The sequence below is a fragment of the Capra hircus genome, chromosome 17 (assembly GCF_001704415.2).
Source record: "Capra hircus breed San Clemente chromosome 17, ASM170441v1, whole genome shotgun sequence".
NCBI lineage: Eukaryota > Metazoa > Chordata > Mammalia > Artiodactyla > Bovidae > Capra > Capra hircus.
Window position 1 is genome coordinate 52,413,367 of NC_030824.1, and position 22,795 is coordinate 52,436,161.

Here is a 22,795-nt window from a genome sequence, read left to right on the forward strand (position 1 = left end):
TTATCTACCAAGGACTCTGTCCTCTCCTCCCTCACCCCCCAGATTTAATACTCAATGCTGTGGTTTCTGTCTCCTTCATAGTTCTCAAACTCATCTCTTTCCCACCATCTCTGCCCCCAGCTTATTGGTTTGGGAGGTTGTGTGGTGGGAGAAACAGAGATGTACATCAGAATCACCTCTGTGGTTTTCTTTTTAAAGAAGCGGGCCTACCCTGGCCCTCCTCCAGAGCTTCTGAACCAGCAAGTCCTCTTCCTCCCCACACTGTTCTTCTTTTTCCCTGGTCTCCCACCCATCCTCCACACTGCTGACAGATGATCTTTCCAAAATGCAATCCTGAAAGTGGAACCTGTCTTTCAGAGGTTCCCCAGAGCCTTCGGATAAAGTCCAGATTCCTTGGAAAACCCTTGACACTTTGTTTCTTGCTCACAATTTCCACCTCATCTCCTGCCACTCCCTTACGGGCACCCTGCACTCAAGGCTTATCAAAGTGTGGTACTTGCTGTTCCCAGAAAATCCCTCCTTTCCTTCCATAAGCCTTTTCTGCCTAGAATCCACTTTGTTCAAAAGCCTCTCCTGACTCCTACAGGCAGTGAGGCACTTCGTCTTCTGTATTTCCACAGGACCTTGTTCAAATCATGATTCTATATTTATTATCAGATGACTATAAGTATTTCTGTTTATACAATGTCTCACCCACCAACCTGTGAGCAGACTGTTCATTATTTAGCTCTATCGTGAAGACTGACACATAATATGTACTCAACAAATGTTTACTAAATGAGTTTTTGAAATTTTTATTTACTTTTGGCTGCAGTGAGGGTTTCGTCACTGTGCGAGGCTTTCTCTAGTTGCAGTGAGCAGGGGCTACTCTCGAGTTGTGGCGTGCTGGCTTCTCATCGCGGTGGCTTCTCTTGCTGCGGAGCTCTAGGGCACTAGGGCTTCAGAAGTTGTGGCACGCGGGCTCAGTAGTTGCAGCTCCCAGGCTCCAGAGCACAGGCTCAATAGTTGTGGCGCCCGGGTTCAGTTGCTCCCCTGTATCCCTGGCAACTTCCGGGACCAAGGATTGAATCTGTGTCTCCTGCATTGGCAGATGGACTCTTTATCGTTGAGCCACCAGGGTTGGCTACCAGTCAACCTGGGGATTTAGCCACCAGCCCCTTAAATGAATTTGAAGTGAATAAAGTTTTTATTTATATTTTTCTGATTGTTTATAAGTATACAGTATTTAGCATATACCAAAAATAATGCTACTGACCCAGTTTCAGGAGAGCATGCTCTTTGAATCCCTTTTAATAATGACAATTTATATTCAAATAGTACTTTTAATTTTTCAGAGCACTTTTATTTCAACACTTTATTATGGATATTTCCAAACATATGGAAAAGAAAAAGAACTGTGAGTGAATTCCCATAGACCCTAGATTCTAATTCAACATTTTGCTATATTTGCAGAACACTTTTTATGGACTAGTTTGATCATCACCTTTTATTTGACCTAATGACTAAGGTATGACTTTCTATAGAAAAGGAAAGTAAGACTAAGAGATTTAACGATTTGCCAAGGAGGGTGTCTCCCAGTAGTTTTGAGCAACCTTGTCAGCTGACGCATCCACACCCTCTGATCTTAAAAATATTTTGAATATCCTTAGTAATGAAAAGCTTCCAATTCCACAAGAAAGGAGACTCAGCAAAATCATGGGAAAACCAACAAGAAAACATTTCTAGGTCATAAACCTTTCAGAGAGGAACCGAGTCTTGGGCATCTCTCCCACTCACCCCACTTCCTGTTCTGGTTAGTCATCATTTCCTGCCCAAGCTGAGACAGTTTCTTCCATTCATTCTTTTCCAGTACCAGATGCAAGTCTAGAATATCTTTCATATCAGCTAGTTTACTCTCTCCTGCCTTTTCACACGCCCGAGATACTTGACCTTCAATGACAGCACGGCCCTAAAACATATCCTTGCCCAGCTTACAAACAGCTCACCCCTTTCTACCATATTAAGTCTAATACAATCTCTGCCTCCCGCAGTGTAACCTATCCAAGCATCTGCCTTACTTCTTCACTTCCATCCTACGTAAGAGATGTTGCAGCAAAGATACCTAGGGCTTTTTCTTTATTCCCTGTTTCGCCCGCGTAAATCACCACCACTCTTTCTCCCAAATCCCACAAATGCAAATCCAAGTTGTGGCTCTTCTAATAAGCCTTCTAGAAAACCCAGGCGTGTTACGACCTCTATCGCCAAACTTACATAAACTTATGGCACTGATCTTAATCTACCTTGTACAGCTTTATGGTCTGATTTGCCACGTTGGGCTTCCTTTGCCTGAGGATAATTCTTGAGGAAAGGGGACGTTGTCTTACTCAGCGTCGCCGTCGCACACAGTAGGGGCTTTATCGTGCTTAATTTCGTTTTAACGCAACACATCCCGCCGAAAGGGTGGGTGGGAGACACCCTCTGCCGGATTATCACTTACACGCGTACACGGATGCTGTCTTTTACTCGGACACACACGTGTCCCCGGGGCCATAGCCTGGAACGGTCTTGGGACTCCCAGCCTGTGGGCGTTTCCACTCCACCCAGCGGAAGGGGAGGCTCATTTCTTTAAAACTGCCTTGAGGGATATTTGTTACCTTGGACCTCCCACAGCCTCCACCCTATAAACAGCTGAAGATCCGCGTCCTCTCAAAGCAGGATCACTCCGGTTCTACGAATCCCTGCCAGGTCGCGCCGGGCGCAGGTCCCATGGACACCCCCTCCCTGGTTCGCTTGGTAGCGCCCGCTTTGTCAGCGCGCTGCGCTCGCCGGTTACCCTCCAGCTCCAGCCGGCCCGCGGCAGACGGCGCCGCCACTTCACAGCATCCGCAGCTTCGTTCGCGCCGTCTCGGGCTCGTCTGCCTGCGACCTTCCCCCGGGCCGCGGCTGGTAGAGAAGGAGCCCCGGAGCCTCTGCTCGGACAGCCCCAAGAGTCTGCTGGGCTCGCCCGCCTCGGCGGGGCCCGCAGGTCGGTGGGGCGCGCGAGGGGCCGCGGCGGTTTTGGCGGCGGCGCCCGGCATGTATCAGAGCCCGCGGCGGCTCTGCTCCGCCCTGCTGCAGAGGGACGCGCCCGGCCTGCGCCGCCCGCCCGGCCCGCCGCCGCCGCCGCGCCGCCTCTCGCCCACGGCCGCCCCGCGGCTCCCGTCCCCCCGGCTCCTGGCGGCGGCTTCGGCGGCCCGCGAGGTCGCGAGGTCGTGCTCCCGAACAGGTGAGTGCACCGCCGTTCCGGGCGGAGAACCCGGCGGCCGCCACCTGGAGACGGCGGGGAATGAATGGGAAGTCGGGGGCTGCAGGGCGGTGGGGTGCGACCGGGAAGCGGTGCCTCTTCTCCCTGAGCCGCCGTCCCTGCTCTCGTTTGCCGCTCTGCCCTCGCCTTTTCTTGCCTGGGGCTTGCACCGCGTCCGGTAAGAGCTGCAACCCCGTGCTAGGTTCCCGTTTAATCCTTCCCGTTTGATGCCGCGGTTTTAGTATTTCTCCCTCTTGACCTACGTTATCTTTTCCCCTTCCGAGGCCGCAGATTGTTTTACTTATTGCGCTAATGGTGGAACATTTTATGCAATATGTATATGAAGTTACGCTTACCTGATCCTGTGGCCTGCGTGGCTTAGGTGGTATGAGTTTTGAAAAACGTATGAACACGCATTGACTCTTTGGACATCTACTTGAATTTTGGGGGAGCCTTCCGGTCTTAATATTTGCATCATTATGCGTCCTGTATACCTGGGGTTAAGATCTTGTAAAGATGATGCCATCTCTTTGCCAAGAACCTGTTCTATAGGTCACGTGCTCTGGATTTTACTTGGGTTGTAGGGAAGGAAACGCCAGGCAGAATCTTACTTCCCTGACCAGGGATCGAACCTGCGCTCCTTGCCTTGGAAGCGTCGAGTCTTAACCACTGGACCCTCAGGGAAGTTCCCTGGATTTTCCCTTTTTAGGCCACGGAAGTTTCTGCCTGAGGCCTCAATACCGCGGCCACAATTTACATACAAATTAGTCATAGTGTAAAAATTAATAAAGCTTTTCTTTCAAAAGTGGGCAGTTTCATCACGCTAGCAGGTATATTTTAGTCCTACTCAAGTTTATTGCTGTTTAAGACGTCTGGACGTCTGAGATTGTAAACGACTACCTTTTGCTCCAAAAGTTTTGTGTTCTCTTTTACGCCGCCCTACCCGGGTTGCCGGATCTTAATTCCCCCACGGGGGATTGAACCCCCAGGGCAGATAAAGAAAAGGCGGAGCCCTAAACACTGGACTGCCAGGGAATTCCCAAGTTTTGTATTAACTTCAGAACAGATAGAGCCGTAGAAAGAGTATGTTCAATGTGGCTTTCTTTACTGATAATGATCACCCAAAGTGTGATTGAAGTCAAGATTTTAAACTCTATTCAGATGATTGGCCTCTATTCAGATTATTGGCGGATGTTTAGATTGAGACATTCTTTTTAAAATTAGGATTTTCTTTTTGTGAAGGGACCTTGCCGGCTGCCAGCGGTTAAGACTGCGTTTCCACTGCAGGGGTCACAGATTCCACCCTTGGCCAGGGAACTAAGGCCTCGCATGCCACCCAGCGTGACCAAAAATAAAAAATATTAGGATGTTGAACTGATTACTGGAGACTAAACTCTTTTGTTCTTCTTTTAAAAAAGGATGAACCTGACAGTTATTGAGATGTTCTTTGCAGTTCTGTAGGAATTTGGCATTTGTGAAATAACTGTTAGAATGGGAGAATTTCTAGAGGCATATTGTTGGGTTTGAGGTGGGAGAAGTAAAAGAAAATCAACTGGTGTCTTCTGTAGCACCATATCTCTTGTCTTAACCTCTTACCTTAAATTTCCTGCGGGTCCTGGGGCAGAGTTAGCCAGTAGGTTCATTTTGGGAATACACATAGTTTGTGTAATACAGATAAGAGCTGTGCTGTTAGCCAGAAGAAAGGTCAGGACATGTTGGATCTTAGGCCTTTGACATAGAAAGATGCTTAATGAAATTTCTGGAAGTCCCCTGAAATCCCCTAGTTTTAGAAAGAAATTGAAAGGATTTATGGCTGTTAAACTACTACAAGAGCTAGAGCAGTTTCGCATTTTGCTCAGTTTTGGCTTCAGCTGCTTGTTGGGAGAAACTCATGAATGCATTCATTTGCATATCCTTTGATCACTCACTCATTCATTCAAAAAGTCTTTCTGTTTCTGGTCTCACTCTATTGTTAGTCATTCAGAGGTGTTCGATTCTTTGCGACCCCACGAACTGTAGCCCACCAGGCTTCTTTCCGTGGGATTCTCCGGGCACCAATACTGGAGTGGATTGCTGTTCCCTTCTCCAGAGGATCTTCCTGACCCAGGAATCGAACCCTGGCCTCCTGCATTGCAGGCAGGTTCTTTACCATTTGAGCTAGGTGCCACTTTATAGTGGCACTCAAACACTCAAAAACCTGAGGGTTTAAATAAATAAAACCCCTTTTATTATTCTCCTTCAGTTAAAGGTTTGCAAATGGCACAAGGGTGCTGGAGAGCACGCAGTCCCTTCCATCAGTGGTGATCATTTGGCTTCAGAAAGTGGTTGGCATTTGAATTGGTCCTTGAAGTACAGTTAAGATTGAAAGAGATTAAAAACATTTTGCTTGGGGAAAGCCAGGAGCAAAGTGGAAGGTGTGAGGCATGGATGGTGGCAGGGTGAAAGAGGAGGTACTTTGCCAAATGTTTCCCAAGATTCATAGGTCCTATTGTAGACTTATTAAAAAGAATTGTTATGGCTGGGTCCTGAATTCCACATTACTTAACAAAATGACAACATAAATAAAAAGCAGATTGTTATTACAGGCCTCAAGGTTTAGACGTCTGGCTAGAGAAAGTCTTCAAGAAACTGAAAGCTATAATTCGCTCACTCCAGCATCTTTTGGGGTGCATGTGTGCTGAGTCGCTTCAGTTATGTCTCACTCTTTGGGACCCTATGGGTCATAAGCCCGCCAGACTCCTCTGTGCATGGGATTTCCCAGACAGGAATACTGGAGTGGGGTGCCATGTCCTTAGCCAGGGGATCTTCCCAACCCAAGGATAAAACCCAAGCCTCTTGATGTCTTGCATTGACAGGTAGATTCTTTACCACTAGCACCACCTGGGAAGCTCCAATCTTTGTAGGGGGGCGGGGGGCTGCTAAATCCCAAGTTGACCCTGTTTGTTAATCAGTTCCTTCATAACTTAGGCCCTGTGGCATTCAGATGTCACTGGAAAGGTGAGTGTAGCCCCTTTGCAGTCATCAGATGCTGGGTTATTCGAATTTAAAGGGGACCTTTTCTCACGGAAGGGTCACACAGCCCGTAGAGAAACAGCAGCTGTCAATTACTCTGCTGGATGAAACATGGTCTGGTGTCACCTATGGGTTTATAGATGCCACCTCCTCAGATAATGAAGAGTTGGCTGAAATACTGTTCTCTACCACTGGAACACATTGCTTTTTTTTCTTGGTACGATTTTAAAAGCAAATACCAGCTCATCTGAGGAGGCGGTTTTATTTAGTATGTCCTTTAACAATGTGAGTAATCTGCTTATGAGAGAAGTGCAACAGCTTGTAATTATCAAGCTTCTATAGAAATATATTTTCTTTGTAGGAGAACAAGCTATTTGTTTTCCTGTAGCATTCAACGGCAAGAGCTTAAATACAGTGAGTTACTGGGGGCTTTTGAATTAGAAACCATGATAGCAACTGATCCATAAGTTTTACTGAACACAGTACACTTAAAAGGCCAAATGTTTTATTGTCTCATGACTAATTGTATTGGAAATTAAGATCTGTGATCAGGATTCCTAGGACTCTGCTAACCACTTGAATGGTTATCCCATTTGAATGCAAGGATGATGTGCATGGGTGCTTAGTTCCATAGTAAACCCACTTGTACTTCAATGAAAATTTGGGGTTTTTTATTTAAAAAATATTTGGCTGTGCGGTCCATGGGATCTTTGTTGAGACATGTGGAAACTGGTTCCTGGGGACCGGGATCTAACCCAGCCCCCTGCATTGGGAGCACAGTGTCCTAGCCAGGAAGTCCCTGGCTTTGCTGTTTCAGAGTGGGGAGAGCAGCCTTCCTACAGGAGGGAGTATGACCTCAAGCAAAAATCTCAGCTGTCTTCTTGTCGCTATGTGATCTCAAAGCAGCACCTGAAACCTACCAGCTACACAGAACGCAGCATCAGTGTCGGGGATGTGGGCGGGAATGTCCAGGAGAAAGAGGGCTACGAAAAAAATCATACCTGTCAGATTTAAATGTCTTTAAAATGCAGCCTCCCCCTCTTCCCCACCCCACCATGGGTGGGTTCCTCATCCAAGGTTGGTTGAATCCCCAGATGCAGATACCAAGGGTGTACATCATTATATAAAAGGAGCTTAGGCATCCAGATTTTGGACATCCAAGGAGAGTCCTGGAACCCATCCCCGAGGGATGACTACTTTTTTTTTTTTTTTTTTTTTTTTTCAGTAAAAAACGCTATCAAAAGAATGGCTGGGTCCCACTCAGATCATCTGAATTTTAGTTTCTGCAAGTGGGCCTTGAGCATCTGCTAGTTCTGATGTATAGCCTGGGCAGACAGCCAGTGAGACACTTGCTTTGCTAAATGCTTGGAAGCCTGCTAGAAGTTTCTTAACTAGCATCCCCAGAAGTTAGTCTCCAGTAGAGACGGCTCTTGGATTCTGAGGGATTGTGCAGAATGGTTTAAAACCTGCTTTTTCCCTTTGGAACTGCAGTAGTCTGAGAAGTCCAAAGTTACATGGAGCCGGGATCATGGAGCAGTAAAGAAAAGTTGCAGTAGGGTGTCCAGGAAGTGCCTCGTGCATCGTTTTCCTTTGCTTTTCCCAGCCTGTCCCCCACTCTGAGCGTCCAGTGCTGGGGCAGGTCCATCCAGTACAGGGTACAAGGATGTTATTTTGCATATCCTACTGACACCCTGGACATGATGGTTTTCTGTTTCCTTTATGTTTTGCTTTCACTGGGTGGTTGCTGAAGATGTTCATCTTTCAGATTTTCTAGGTCAAATAGATTTGCTGAGACGTGTTCTACAATTAATTTCTCTTTCCAGTGGTTCATTCTAAATTTTATTTGGAAAATTTTCAGGACAATTTTAAAATATAATTTTTTTTAAAATAACATATCTGTTAATTTTGCCTCAGAACCTCTATCTCTTTGATAGTACCCATTATCCTCTAGAAGTTGAGGATTGTTTGTCCTTGGTGTTCAAAAGTTCTGTCAGGGTAAATGTCTCAGCATCAGATGAGCCCATTTCTTGTTGCAAAACGGAGCAATGGTCCTCGGGTGCAAGTTCTTCGGGAGTTGCAGCTCCCAGGTTCTTGAGCCATAGGCTCAATAGTTGAGCACAGGCTTAAGCTGCTCCCCGGCCTGTGGGATCTTCCCAGATCAGGGACTGAGCCCGTTTCTCCTGCACTGGTAGGCAGGTTCTTTACCACTGGTCCACCAAGGAGGCGCCAGGACATACCATTCTTTAGCCCAGGAAGATTTCTATTTCTTGAATTTTATCATTTTATCACTATTTCATCGCATTCCTTGTTGTCATATTATTAAACTCCTGCTAGACAGATTGTCCATATGGATCCACCCTCTGTGGCTCCTCTTGCATTTTTAAAGAATTTATCTCTTTATATTTCATGAGATTTTTTTGAACCTGTCTGTTTTGCAGTTGTTTACACTTTTTGGACATTTTCTAATTCTCTGCTCCTTTCTTCATAGAAGCCTAGTCTTACTTTGTGTCCTATATAGTTGTGTGAGTCTGTTCCTCCCCCGGACCTTTCCTCCTGGGAGAGCAGTTTGCATTCTCTGTAGTTGGGGAGATTTGGGGGTGGGGGGTGCAGGCAGGCTCCCTTCAGTATTCTCCAATGCTTAGCTCACCCCTCCAGCCATGCCCTCAGAAATATCCCTAAGGTCCATGGTTAGCACCTGGTCTGCTCTGCCTCCCTTCCCGTCCATCCAGGGCCCACATCTCTGAAGCATGTTCTCCAGCTGGCAGAGGCCACCCTCTTCTGTCTGAGAGGGGAAGTGACAGAACTAGCAGCTGTCTCAAATAAAACACCATTGCTGAGAGAATGACCCTAACGACGGCCCCTTCGCCTCTCCTGCCCTCTGTCGTGGTGGACTTAGCTTTGGGTTTCTGCAAAGCTCCCTTGGGAAGAGCCATATTTAATTTACCTTTGGTAGTTTGTACTGCATTGCCCTCCACTCTGGGTTCTCTGTTAATTCACACCTGTCTCTGTCTTCCTGGAATTGTTTCTTAAGCCCACTGGTGGCATCCTTTCTGATTTTACCCATATTCTTTCAGTCTTCAGAAAAATATGCATGTGTGTACTTGATTCCGGAAAGCTCTTAGGAAGGAGAATAATGTATTTTTGGCCTCATGTCAGATAAATAATGTACCTTATTTATCAATTCCCATCTTAAAAATGAGTCATTGGACTGGAGGTTTAAAAACTGCTGCCAGTGTCACCACACGTTTTAAAAAGATGATTCTTTTCCTACATGTGCTGTAATTGTTCAAGCAAGGTTATGGAAATCTATATATGAAAATTAGTTTTTCCCTATTTTAAATGACTGAGTCTTTCGTTGATTTTTGTATGTACAAATGGACTATACAACTCATAATCTAAAGCAGGAGTCTGCAAACTTTTCTGTAGAGAGCCAGCTAGTATATATTGGGCTTAATAGACTAAATATCTGTTACAGCTATTCAGCTTGGCTGCTGTAGTGTGGAAGTAGCTGCAGACAATACACAAATCTTATTCATGGATACTGAAGTTGCAGTTTTGGATGATTTTCACATGTCAGGAAATATTATTACAACTTATTTCTTTCAACCATTTAAAACTGTAAGCAGCCATAGGCATCTCATACAGGGCACTGGGAGATGTATGTGGACCTCTGACCCACAGGGAGGAATAGCAGCGTACTCCTTAGCTCTGTATTTCATTCATAGCTGTGAACCCAGAGCACCTCTTGAGCTCCTGGGAGTGTTAAGGATGGACACCAGGTAGTGCCACAAACCTGAAGTCTTAGTTGGTGGAGAGCAGCTGTCACACCAGGTTCTTTGTTTCTGCCTTTTCAATTTTCAGTTTTCTAGCATTTTGCTTGGAAGAGTCTGACTTGTGCAAATGCTTGGCCAGCCCACTCATAATCAACCACCAGTTTTAACACACTAAGCTAAGTATTCATTGTGGAGGGATTTATCTTTCCCTAGCCATATTTTCAGGATGAATCTGGCATGACTGAAGGGACAGCTCTGCTTTGTCCAGAACACACTTGGGTATTCTTGTGTCTGACTGCTGCCTAGCAAAGAAAGGTCACTGGGATTGTCACTGTGTCTAGGAGCTTGTATTTATAGACCCGCTAGGTTGGGAGACATGACCTTCACTTGATATCTCTAGTAATGCCATGTGCCAGTAAAGCAGGTCATTGCACCACTTTGTACACCTTGTGCTGTGCCAGTGTGCACGCCCTGATGGCGGTGACTTGGGCAGAGGGACGAGGTGAAATTGGACCTTTGTTAACTGCCATGCGCGCCCCTGGCACAGCTCCATCTGGTCATCCTGACTCTGGGTCAGCACCGGCAGAGACAGTTGATGAACAGTGGTCCAAGGTGCAGGCAGCCCTCCCAGGGCCAGGTCCTTTGCCAATTGTACAGTCAGTCTCTGCGTCTATAAAATGGATAATACAATACCTACTTTGCTGGCTTGTTGGAAAGATAAGTGCGGTACATGCTTGGCTCTCAAATGTTAATAGCTGCTCTTGAATTGATGCTTTTGAACTGTGGTGTTGGAGAAGACTCTTGCGAGTCCCTTGGACTGCAAGGAGATCCAACCAGTCCATTCTGAAGGAGATCAATCAGCCCTGGGATTTCCTTGGAAGGAATGATGCTAAAGCTGAAACTCCAGTACTTTGGCCACCTCATGGGAAGAGTTGACTCATTGGAAAAGACTCTGATGCTGGGAGAGACTGGGGGCAGGAGGTGAAGGGAACAATAGAGGATGAGATGGCTGGATGGCATCACTGATTTGGTGGACGTGAGTCTGAGTGAACTCCGGGAGTTGGTGATGAACAGGGAGGCCTGGAGTGCTGTGATTCATGGGGTCGGAAAGAGTCGGACGCGACTGAACTGAACTGAATCCCAGAAAGAAAAGTAACAAAATAGCTGCCATTTAGAATGTACTAGGTATAGCTGGTTTAACTCTCTTGTCACTCATAGTAACACATTGAAGTAGGTCATGGTGATCCCAAGATGAAGAAACAGAGCCACAGAAATAACTTGTTCAGGATCTGATTAGTGAAAAGAGAAGCCATGATTTCTGGAAACCAGTCAACCTACCGTGAGTCCATAAACAAGGCAGATATAGTCCCTATCTTCATGGAACTAATGAGTGAAGAACAGTGGTTGTAATTTAAATATTAAGGGTGACTTAAGGTTCTTACTTGTGGCTCAAGAGGGTAAAGCATCTGCCTGCAATGCGGGAGACCCAACTTTGATCCTTGGGGTCGGGAAGATCCCCTGGAGAAGGAAATGGCAACCCACTCCAGTATTCATGCCTGGAAAATCCCATGGATGGAGGAGCCTGGTAGGCTACAGCCCACGGGGTTGCAAAGAGTTGGACATGACTGAGCGACTTCACTTTTACTTCTCAAGTACGAGAAGGCCATGTGTAAGAAAAAGGGAGCCGCTGGAACTTGATCCATGAAGCTGTGAGCCATGAGGACTGTGAATCTATTGATTTATTCATTAAGTGTTAAATAAACATATTGCATACCCAACATCCAAGCTGTTTTAGGTCGATGGTTGTCTTGTGAATATTTTGAAGGTGACCGCATTTATTCAGGAGTCTTCAGGGGACCAGTGAAAATTAGCTGCTGAATTAAGTTTTCAAACCTTTCTGAGGTGATTCAGCACAGTGGCCAGTGGGTGGCAGCACAGGCTTGCTGTTCCAACGATGCCGTCCTTTAGGGTTTGGCGTGCTTTTCTCTTGGAGGTTTCCGTGGGCCCAAGGTTGGTCAACTCCAGCAGCTTCTCAGGTGTGTACCCAGAGAATCCTGGCTTTTGTTGAGTTTTTACTTTTTAACCAGCATTTTTTTTCCCCAAATAAAAAGACTGGTTGAAAGAGTGGCACCATTTGACATTTTTGGAAATCTCTTCATTTGAAAGTCTGGCTTAATACATGACATCTGTCTATATCCTCCTAGGTGCTTCTCCATTCAGTCTGTTGTGATATTTTGGTTAAAAGATATGAATCCAGTCTCTCACTGGTTATATAATTGGAGAGAATTATTTTAATAGCCTTTTACGATGATTGTGGGTAGTCTTTTGTGGTAGCTTATATTAATAGTTATTTGCAACATCAAATCTGATACCATATCAGTGAACATCTTGGTTATTTGGGAAGTTGGTTAACTAGGTTGTGTGGCTTTTCCAGATGTTATACGATATAGAAATAACCTTAGTAACTATCACCACCAATCTTGTCAGAGAAGTTTTTAAGTATTGGGGACTTGTCAGGCTCCTGATGGCAGATGTGTTTTCCAAAATTTTCTCTGGGAAATTTTTCTCATGGGCAAAAATACTGTCAGTTGTTTTCCTTAAAGTGACAGGCTCACTTCTTAGATTTTAGTGGATAAATGTCTGCCTTGTATCCATATGTGATTGACTATTTTAAGTTTGTTGGTTCTTTGAGGTGAAGACAGGGGAGAGTTCATTTTGCAGTCTATGTATCTATGTATACTATAAGGGACGTGAAATCTGGATGGTATGTCTGACTCCACCTCAATACCACGTGATTCCTTCTAAACCTTTCCTCATTTATCTGCAGCTTTCCTCTCTCACAGAAATCAGACTCCCACCATCCATTTGTAAAGCATTTTTGGAATTGCTGACACCCAGCCCCCCCCCAGAGAAACAATTTTGTTAACTTGAGTGCACTTCCTTTAGCAGTTAAAAGCTGTTTTCCAAGGCGACATCATTCCTTTTTTCCTGAAGCCCCTTCTGTGAATTTGTCATATATTTGTAATAGATTTATTTGTCAGAGTCTGCATTTCCTCTTGATCCCTCCTCTTGATCTTTTGAATTTTGTACATTAAAGTTTACTCTTTGTGAGGGATAGTTAAGTCAGTGGATTTTGACAAACACAGTCATGTATGCGTCACCCTAGGGCTGTACAGAGTGGTTCCACTGCCCTAGAGTTACCTTGTCACCCACCGCTCCCTCCCTCAGTCTCTGAAAACCATTCCGTATAATTTGCCTTTTCTAGAATGCCCTATGAGTGGGATCGTGCAGTATGTAATTTTTAGGATCTGGCTTCTTTCACTTACAAAATGCCTGTGACTTGTTCCCCTCTCTTGTTATGTACTATTTCGTGTGGTTGTATACGGTTGCACATTGAGGGGCATCTTTGACTGCTTCCAGTTTGGGCATTTATTAATACAATTGGGTATATACATTTGCATACATATTTTTGAATGAACTTCAAGTTTAAGTTCACTTGGGTAAACCCCTAGGGGCATGAGTTCTATATTTGTTTTAGACACTGCCAGACTGTCTTCCAGTGAGGCTGTACGTGGGAAGCAGTAGGTGGGAGTTTCTGAAGGGATGGGTATTGTTTACATATTGGATAGGCTCACCAGCGAAAGCCATCAAGGCCTAGGCCTTTTTTCTGGGCAGATGTTAACATCCTTCAGTATCTAGTTGGAGTCACTGCCACAGAGCTGAAGGGAGAGGTGGGGCCAGGCCTGGCCCAGGCAGGACCAGCACAGACTAAGGTTCGATAGCTTTCGCAAATAAAGGCTTCCCAGTGCGTTGTGTGCCTTTGGTCTACATCCAGAGCACTGAAATGGCTGGTTTTGACACTGGTTCAGGTTTATAATTCTTTTGGGGAGGACTTGTCAGCTCCCTCATGCAGTCGCGCCTGAAGTCTGCTTGATGGGTTTCTTTCTCTAATGTGTCCCCTGTTAGCAAACAGACATGGTAGTCTGCTCTGGAGCTCAGTCCTCCTCTGTCAATAAACATCTCCCGCCTGTTTCCAGTTTGCACCTCTCTCCTGAACATCAGTCATACCTAGCTCCTATTTTCTGCAAACTCTACCCAGTTTTCCTAACCTGTATTAGCAGCTTCATCCTTGTAGTTGCTCAACCACCCATCTTGGAAACTTCTTTTGACTGCCCTCTCATTGGCCACATCCAAGACATCAACAAAGCTTGTCGGCTCCAATTCTGGATTTACTTAGAATCCAGCCACTTAAACTGGGCCTAGAACTGGGGCTTTGAGGCCCACATTGCAGTGTGTCCTTCTTTTTTGCTGCAAAGCCTTTGTCTTTAGGTGGTAGATTTAATTTTTGAAAATCCCCAAAAGTCACAAATAAGGTGACAAAATACAGTAATCCACTATTGGACCAAAACGAGCTTTTTTTGAGCTGAGCTGGCTTTAATAGGAATGTGTTTTCCTTGAGTTTTGTAGCTAACAGCCCGATAAATTTCCAAAACCAAACCAGAAAAGGACAACAGGGAATGATGAAATTAGAACATCCAGGTTAAGCAGTCTAGAGTAAGTAACAATTCTGATTCTACCATTACTAATGATGATCACTGCAAATAATTCTCTTTTAATATTTTATTTTATTTTTTTATTTGGCTGCTCTGGGTCTTAGTTGTAGCATGTGGGATCTAGCTCCCTGACCAGGGATGGAACCTGGGCCCCCTGCACTGGGAGCTCAGAGTCTTAGCCACTGGACCACTGGGGAAGTCCCCAAATAATTCTTAATTGAACATGCTTGATTCTTTCTGGTCCCTGCTCTGTCCCACCCCTACCCCCACCCGAAGCTTTTCTTTCTTTGGTTGTACTAAATCCTCATTTGAGTACACTTTGTGTGGATCACAATAAACTGGAAAATTCTGAAAGAGATGAGAATACCAGACCACCTGACCTGCCTCTTGAGAAACCTGCATGCAGGTCAGGAAGCAGTAAGAACTGGACATGGAACAACAGACTGGTTCCAAATAGGAAAAGGAGTACGTCAAGGCTGTATATTGTCACCCTGCTTATTTAACTTCTATGCAGAGTACAGCATGAGAAACGCTGGGATGGAGGAAGCACAAGCTGGAATCAAGATTGCCAGGAGGAATATCAATAACCTCAGATATGCAGATGACACCACCCTTATGGCAGAAAGTGAAGAGGAACTAAAAAGCCTCTTGATGAAAGAGGAGAGTGAAAAAGTTGGCTTAAAGTTCAACATTCAGAAAATGAAGATCATGGCATCTGGTCCCATCACTTCATGGGAAATAGATGGGGAAACAGTGTCAGAGTTTATTTTGGGGGGCTCCAAAATCACTGCAGATGGTGACTGCAGCCATGAAGTTAAGAGGTGCTTGCTCCTTGGAAGAAAAGTTATGACCAACCTAGATAGCATATTCATAAGCAGAGACATGACTTTGCTGACTAGAGGTCCGTCTAGTCAAGGCTATGGTTTTTCCTGTGGTCTTGTATGGATGTGAGAGTTGGACTGTGAAGAAGGCTGAACACTGAAGAATTCATGTGTTTGAACTGTGGTGTTGAGAGTTCCTTGGACTGCAAGGAGATCCAGGCAGTCCATTCTGAAGGAGATCAGCCCTGGGATTTCTTTGGAAGGACTGATGCTAAAGCTGAAACTCCAGTACTTTTGCCACCTCATGCGAAGAGCTGACTGACTGGAAAAGACTGATGCTGGGAGGGATTGGGGGCAGGAGGAGAAGGGGATGACAGAGGATGAGATGGCTGAATGGCATCACTAAGTCGATGGACGTAAGTCTGAGTGAACTCTGGGAGTTGGTGATGAACAGGGAGGCCTGGCGTGCTGCAATTCATGGGGTTGCAAAGAGTCAGACACGACTGAGTGACTGACTGAACTGAACTGAAATCTTCATTGGCTCACTCTTGGATCACATAGCCAGTGGATATTGTACTATCTTAATCTCATTTAGACTTGCTTTGTTTTATACAGCATCACCAGTTTGTATATCAGTATCTCTGGTCATTTTGGTCTAAAGCTTGTTCACTACTTCCAGAGGTGGTTAATACTTTTCTGAGAAGGGCCCAATAGTAAACATTTTGGCTTTGAGTGCCAGAAATTATCCTGTCACGTATTGTGTGCTTGTGAGCATGTATGTAACATCTGAAGATCAAGGACTGTACACAGTCTGGCTGAGGTTGGCCACCCCATGCTGTATTTTCTGGAAGAAGTGCTCCTAACGTCAGTATGTCAGTTTTGCTAGATGTAAAATTTTTGGCTCACATACCATGAGAAATATATATATATAAAGCCTGACATGTTTCAAATATATAACGTCATTTTCTTCTGGTCTAAAAAACATTACAGTTGAAGTCTGACACTCTGGCTTCTAAGTTACTTGCTGTTTCTGGCCTAGAGTCCAAGGGATTTTTTTTTCTGTTTCTTTACAGTCCAGTTGGTGTTGGTCCTTCTGGGTTGATAGTCTCAGGTATGTGTGTTTGTGTCTGTGATACATGTTTTTTTAACCTCATAATTTTTTTTCAAACCATTGACCTTTTTTCAGCTTTATTGAGGTATAATTAGCAAACATTGTGTGTATTTGAGGTGTACTGAGTTTGATATTTGTACACGTCTTGAAATAATTACCTCAATCAAGCTAATTAACATGTCACTCACATAGTGTGTGTTTCTGGGGGGTGGTGGAGGGGGCAGTGAGATCATTTAAGATCTAAGATCACTTAGAGGATTTCAAGTATGAGATACAGTATCCTTAACTAAAGTTACCTGGCTGTACATTAAACCTCCAGAACTTAATTCATCCTGCATGATCGAAACTTTGTACTCTGGAGTTTTCTTGAGTTTTTAGTATCAACATGTGTTTCATTTCCATGCATTGGTTTTCCTGCTACAAGAACCTTTTATCCATATGTTGCATCTTTGCTTTAAATAAGTACATAGTATTTGCCACTATCTCTCAAGCTTTATCTCATTTCTTTCTGTTTTACTAATTCTTCACATTGCCTCATTTGTAAGTTTTCTAATTTAGATTACTTTGTCAATTTCTTAATATAATTATCCTATATTATAATAGGATATAATTTTGATTGGCTTTCTGGGCATGTCTTCCAGCACTTGCATTGTGTTAACACATTATACTGTTCCTTGTTCACTTTATATTGAAAGTTTTTAGGAGGAAGTGTGGTTTAGGATAATTCCTTAAATCTTCAACTCCTGTTGGACACAATTAACCTTTTTCACATTCATTTTCGCATGGTACTTGCTTTTTTGTCAGAGCAACCACCCTGAAACTCAGCTTGGCGAAGGTGATGTCCTCAAAAGGACGCAGACCAGTCCTGTTAAAACTGAACAGCTTCAAGCTGCTCATTTGCCTGGAGCCTGACAGATGTCAGATATTGGAGCTCTTGTGAGTTTGCCATGATGCCCTGACAGATTGGTCTACTCTTAGGCTATTACTGATGCTGGAAACCATGCTTGAGAAAACAGTAGAATTTTTTACTGCTTTTTGCTGAACAAGAAGTACAGAAGAAAGTTGTACTGCCAGCTAAGAAGAAAATTTCTTTGGACACATGTGCTCAGATAGGCAAGCAAATTGATTAAAAAAGACTATATTCAAGTCAGACATCCAGGTGTGTGCGCGTGTTCATGCATGTGCCTTTGTGAGAACAGGCTTGCAGGCAGTTGCACGTACACAGGAATGTGTGTTGGGAAAACTGGTGTTTCTTTGCCTCACTTTCTCATTGGGGAGCTACTTTTATAGAGTCACTGAAAAGGAATGATAGAGCATGCTTGCATCTTGATCTTGATGTTTAAGGATAGGTCTTAGGGGTGCGCACTTGAATTTGCCTTTGTGACCTGCTATGTAAGGTGAATTCAGTTGCTTGCTAGTATCAGGTGTAATCAGCTTGCCAAATATGTGTTTTAAAAAGAAAACTTTGTGTCCTTCAAGAGAAGGCAAGGACTTGGATGAGGTCAGGAAATCCAGGTTCCTCCAAACCAGGAATCTTAGCCATGATTCCAAGCAGAGTCTGGCCTAATTTACACTGTAATGAAGAGAAAACAAGGTTGACCTTTAAAAGAGCAATCACCTGCCTCCTAGTGAGGTGACAGATACCTCTCTCTTCATGTTAACCTGTTGAAGATTGTGCTCTGTAGTCTTTAGTTACTATCCAGTTAGATAAGAATCAGAAGCCCCAGGAAATGGACCTAGACAATGCTTCCTGCTCCACCATACCCCACCCTCCCCACCCCCATCTCTCCCCCCACCACCGCCAGCCTCCTTTCTGATTTTTAAAATCTCTGGCAATTAAGATTAGATTGCAGACTATACTGCTCAGTGATGTTTTCAGAATCCTATAGAAAGCCAGAGCCCTATCAGAAATGAATTTAATCCAGCTGATTCTTCCCGTAACAGGGATCTGAGTAGACTCAGAGTAACCAGGCTTTCTGACATTTGGCTCTTCAAAAATGGTCTTGAAGTTCTCATTTAAAATACATAGAAAAAGGAATATGGATTTTGCTTAGCCATGCTTTTGTTTAAGACTGTGTCTACAAATTATAAAGACAAGTCTCAGGTTAGAATAACCCATAAAGATCAAGGTATTTCAATTGTAGTATTTCAAGTAGTTGTCCTCGTAAAAAGCTAGAACCTGGGAGCTCCTGTAATCCACCCCGTAGACCATGAACGTGGCAACATCGGCCCCAGCTTCTGTGGACACTAACTGCTTTATCTTGTGGTCTCTCTGAGTGAGAACGGGAGAAAGGCGGGAGAAGGCTAAGTGTGTAACCGTGTCTCCTTCCCCGCAGTGTATCCCATGGGAAACGGCACGAGCAGGCTCTACAGTGCTCTCGCCAAGACACTCAACAGCAGCGCAGCGTCCCAGCACCCGGAGTACCTGGTGGCCCCTGACCCAGAGCACCTGGAGCCCATCGACCCCAAAGAGCTCCTGGAGGAATGCAGGGCTGTCCTGCACACCCGGCCCCCGCGGTTCCAGAGGGACTTTGTGGCTCTGCCGGCCGATTGCCCCAGTAGCCACCCTCCCATTAGGGTCATGCAGTGGAACATCCTTGCCCAAGGTAGGCCTGCTGCATCTGCCCAAACCGCCTCCCTGCTTCTGTGCATGCCCAGTGCACCTGCGCATGCCCAATGCACCTCCGCGTGTGCGGGGGCGAGGTGTCAGACGAGGGGTGGGCGCAGCTAGAGCTCCGGAGGAGCTCTCCCAAGGGGAGGTGGGGAAAGGGAGTCATCTGGTTTTCACTGATAAATCCAGCGACTAAGAGGTATTTCTTACTTCCGTGTTGGTAGACTTTGCATGTTCAGTGATGGCTTCTGTCTCCCAGCACATCCAGATTTCAAGGCCCCTGTCTCTTATTAGCCTGAAACTTTCTGCTGTCTCCAGCTTTCAGTCCACAGCACTAAGATAGCATTTGCCAAGGAGAAACTGAGTCTACTGAGTGGGCTATGTGGAATCTTCTGCAGGAAATGGGGACGGCGGGGGTTGGTCTGGATACTCTGGCCAGATTCTTATCCAAACGCACCTTTATTATAATTTGAGGCCAGAGATGTTGCCTCTGTTCTCTGTGCTTTGAGATACTTGTTATGGTAGAAAGGACTCCTTTCCTGGGTCTGCTGGATTTAAAAACAGGTGTGTCAGTCAACTTTGTGCAGTGCTGCTGATCATGGAGCTCTTGAAATTTTAAGAAGAAACCAGGGTCACCATTTTTCCCTCCTTTTCTGGAATAGAAGGGCATACTCCCTGACTTTCCATAATTTGATTCATTTTTTTCTTTTCCCAGATATAAGTAAAAGCTGCCCACTTAAAATAGGTGTCATTTATGGTTTCTATAAAGGCCTAGTACTGGGTTAAATGTGTTTTAGTTCATCTGACATAGCTTAGATCTCTTAGACTACAAAGAACATTGTTTAAAGCTAAAACTTAATGTTTTATGTCCTGAAATATGTGGCTTTATTATGTCTTCTGTCCTGGAATAGAGACAGATAGTTTTAATATGAAAGTCAATTCCTTGCTTCATGTGGATGGTAAGAGGTAATTAGTTTGGAGGTCGGTGCAGTAAGAGAATCCCCCCAGAGCATCTGAAGCAGAGAAAGTACTCTGAAGGTCTTGGGTGACGTCACACCTAAGGAGGCCCGCCCCCCCCAGGTATTTAGCAGCTGACAACGGACCGGCTTTTTTATTTCAGCTCTTGGAGAAGGCAAAGACAACTTTGTCCAGTGCCCTATCGAAGCCCTCAAGTGGGAAGAAAGAAAGTGTCTGATCCTGGAAGAGATCCTCGCCTACCAGCCCGATATCCTGTGCCTCCAAGAGGTGGACCACTACTTCGACACCTTCCAGCCCCTCCTCAGTAGACTGGGCTATCAGGGCACCTTCTTCCCCAAGCCCTGGTCGCCCTGTCTGGATGTGGAGCACAACAATGGACCCGACGGCTGTGCCTTGTTCTTCCTCCAAAACCGATTCAAGCTGGTCAACAGTGCCAACATCCGGCTGACGGCCATGACGCTGAAGACCAACCAGGTGGCCATTGCCCAGACCCTGGAGTGCAAGGAGTCCAGCCGCCAGTTCTGCATCGCCGTCACCCACCTGAAGGCACGCACCGGCTGGGAGCGATTTCGATCAGCTCAAGGCTGCGACCTCCTCCAAAACCTGCAGGCCATCACCCAAGGGGCCAAGATTCCCCTGATTGTTTGTGGAGACTTCAACGCAGAGCCCACAGAGGAGGTCTACAAGCACTTTGCTTCCTCCAGCCTCAATCTGAACAGCGCCTACAAGCTGCTGAGCGCTGACGGGCAGTCGGAACCTCCGTACACGACCTGGAAGATCCGGACCTCAGGCGAGTGCCGGCACACGCTCGATTATATCTGGTACTCCAGGCAGGCGCTCAGCGTGCGGTCAGCCCTGGACCTGCTCACCGAGGAGCAGATTGGACCCAACCGGCTACCGTCCTTCAATTACCCTTCAGACCACCTGTCCCTAGTGTGTGACTTCAGCTTTAACGAGGAACCTTGATGGACATTTATAAATCCTTGTCTGTGTCTTTTTAATCGCAGGAGTCTTAACCAGGGATGTTTCAGGAAACTGAAATAGAAACTGAGGAACGGTTCCCAGTTTCTTCCACTTCTTTGTTTCCAGCATGCCCTTGGGAAGGAACCCCGTTAGCTCACATTAAAACCTTTTCCATTAAAACCTACAGCGAAAAAGGTTTTTGCACTCCAGTATTGCTTTGCATTGTTTTCTTTCCCTTAGGATTAATTATATGTTGATCATTTAAGGGCATTATATTAGGCTTGTTTTGAAGCTTTTTCTGTTAGAGTATACTATATTAAAATAGTAGACTTGCTTGAGTCTCCTATGATTAACAAGTATGCAGGAACAGTGTCTCTAGACAACATTTCAAGTTATTTATTTGTGTTTTTTAATATCAAGTTATGCATGGCAATATTTATTTTTTTATATCTTCATGTAAAATTAAATTATAACATGAACATGTTAAAACCATGCAAAACATAAGTTATAGAGTAATTTATAGTAATTTTCTTAAAGCTTTAAAGATGTTTTTATTGGAATCTAATAAAATAGTGTACAAAGGAACTACTTAGCCTTGAGGGGTTTTTGTTATTTAAGTGGAACTACCAGTTCTCCATGATCTGTTCTTCGTAAATCTTTGCTATGCCTCTGTGCTCTCCATTATTGTGTTTCTTGAAGAGGTTCCATGGCTAGTCTTCATCAGTCACTGTTACTCATTTCCGGTATTCCCTTGGAGTGCTCTTGGTATTCATTTGCAGTCACTCTGCAAATTGTATTGAATGTGCTTTGCACAGTAGATACATTTAGGAGCTGTTATGTGGTAGTGGACAGTAAGACCTTCTTTTCAGAGATGGGAAACTATTCCTGGTCTGCTCATGAGGCTGTGGTTGAGATAAGACAGCCAGGTAACTGGTTTTAAAAGATCTAGAAAGCAGAATAAAAAAAGTTAACCTGGAATTCTCTCTCTACTCCGAAATAAAGTGGTAAAGATAAAAGGTGAAACTCCTTCCTAATGAAATCCCAGAAAACAGCCCCACTGATTAATATATTTTAACCCATGAGTTGTAAATATTTAAGATTAATAAATAGTCTTTTAAAGCTAGTGTTTTAATATCTTGTTTTTTTAATGCATAGAGAATCTGAGAATAAATTTGGTCTTTTAATACTGTTAATGTGGTGCCCACACAATCCCAGTCAGTCAGACCTTCATTTTAAAGTGGACAACGGTGGCTGTGTAGTTCAAGGCAGCGTCTGATGCTGTTTGTGAGGTATCACTTGGTGACAAGGTTGGAGTCCCCAAAAATAGTTCCTCCAGGTATTCTGCATTGGTGCTTTTGAAACAAGGGTTTCAGTGTATATTGTACACACAAAATATTTGGAAGGAATGGCAAGGAAGAAGAACATATGTACCAGCTGTCATTTGGTTCAGATCTTAGCAGTGACTGAATTTGCGCACTGAAGCAGAATCCTGATTTGGATAGGCATTAAATATGGCTTACCTACCCTAAAGCACACCAGTTTGAAATCATCATACCCATATCATAAGTAAATCTAGATGAGAACAAAAGCTAAAGTGTTTCAATTTCAAATGTTAACAGGCTATGGGGAGAAGGGTGGGAACGGGTGGGAATGCCTCTGAGCAAAAGGGCTCCTAGAAATATTACAAGTCATCCTTCAGCATTGCCATGGC

General features: G+C 44.7%; 1 protein-coding gene across 2 annotated transcripts; it reads left to right on the forward strand.

Annotated features, from left to right (window-relative positions):
• On the forward strand, positions 2,655-22,207 carry NOCT (nocturnin). Of its 2 annotated transcripts, XM_018061537.1 has the most exons (4): positions 2,844-3,244; positions 16,495-16,532; positions 18,869-19,138; positions 20,264-22,207. In XM_018061537.1, the coding sequence occupies exons 3-4, from the start codon at positions 18,877-18,879 to the stop codon at positions 21,085-21,087; spliced, it is 1,086 nt and encodes a 361-aa protein (XP_017917026.1). In that variant the 5' UTR covers positions 2,844-3,244; positions 16,495-16,532; positions 18,869-18,876; the 3' UTR covers positions 21,088-22,207. The 2 variants fall into 2 exon arrangements, with proteins under 2 accessions (XP_017917025.1, XP_017917026.1); XM_018061536.1 differs by lacking the exon at positions 16,495-16,532 and having other exon boundaries at positions 2,655-3,244.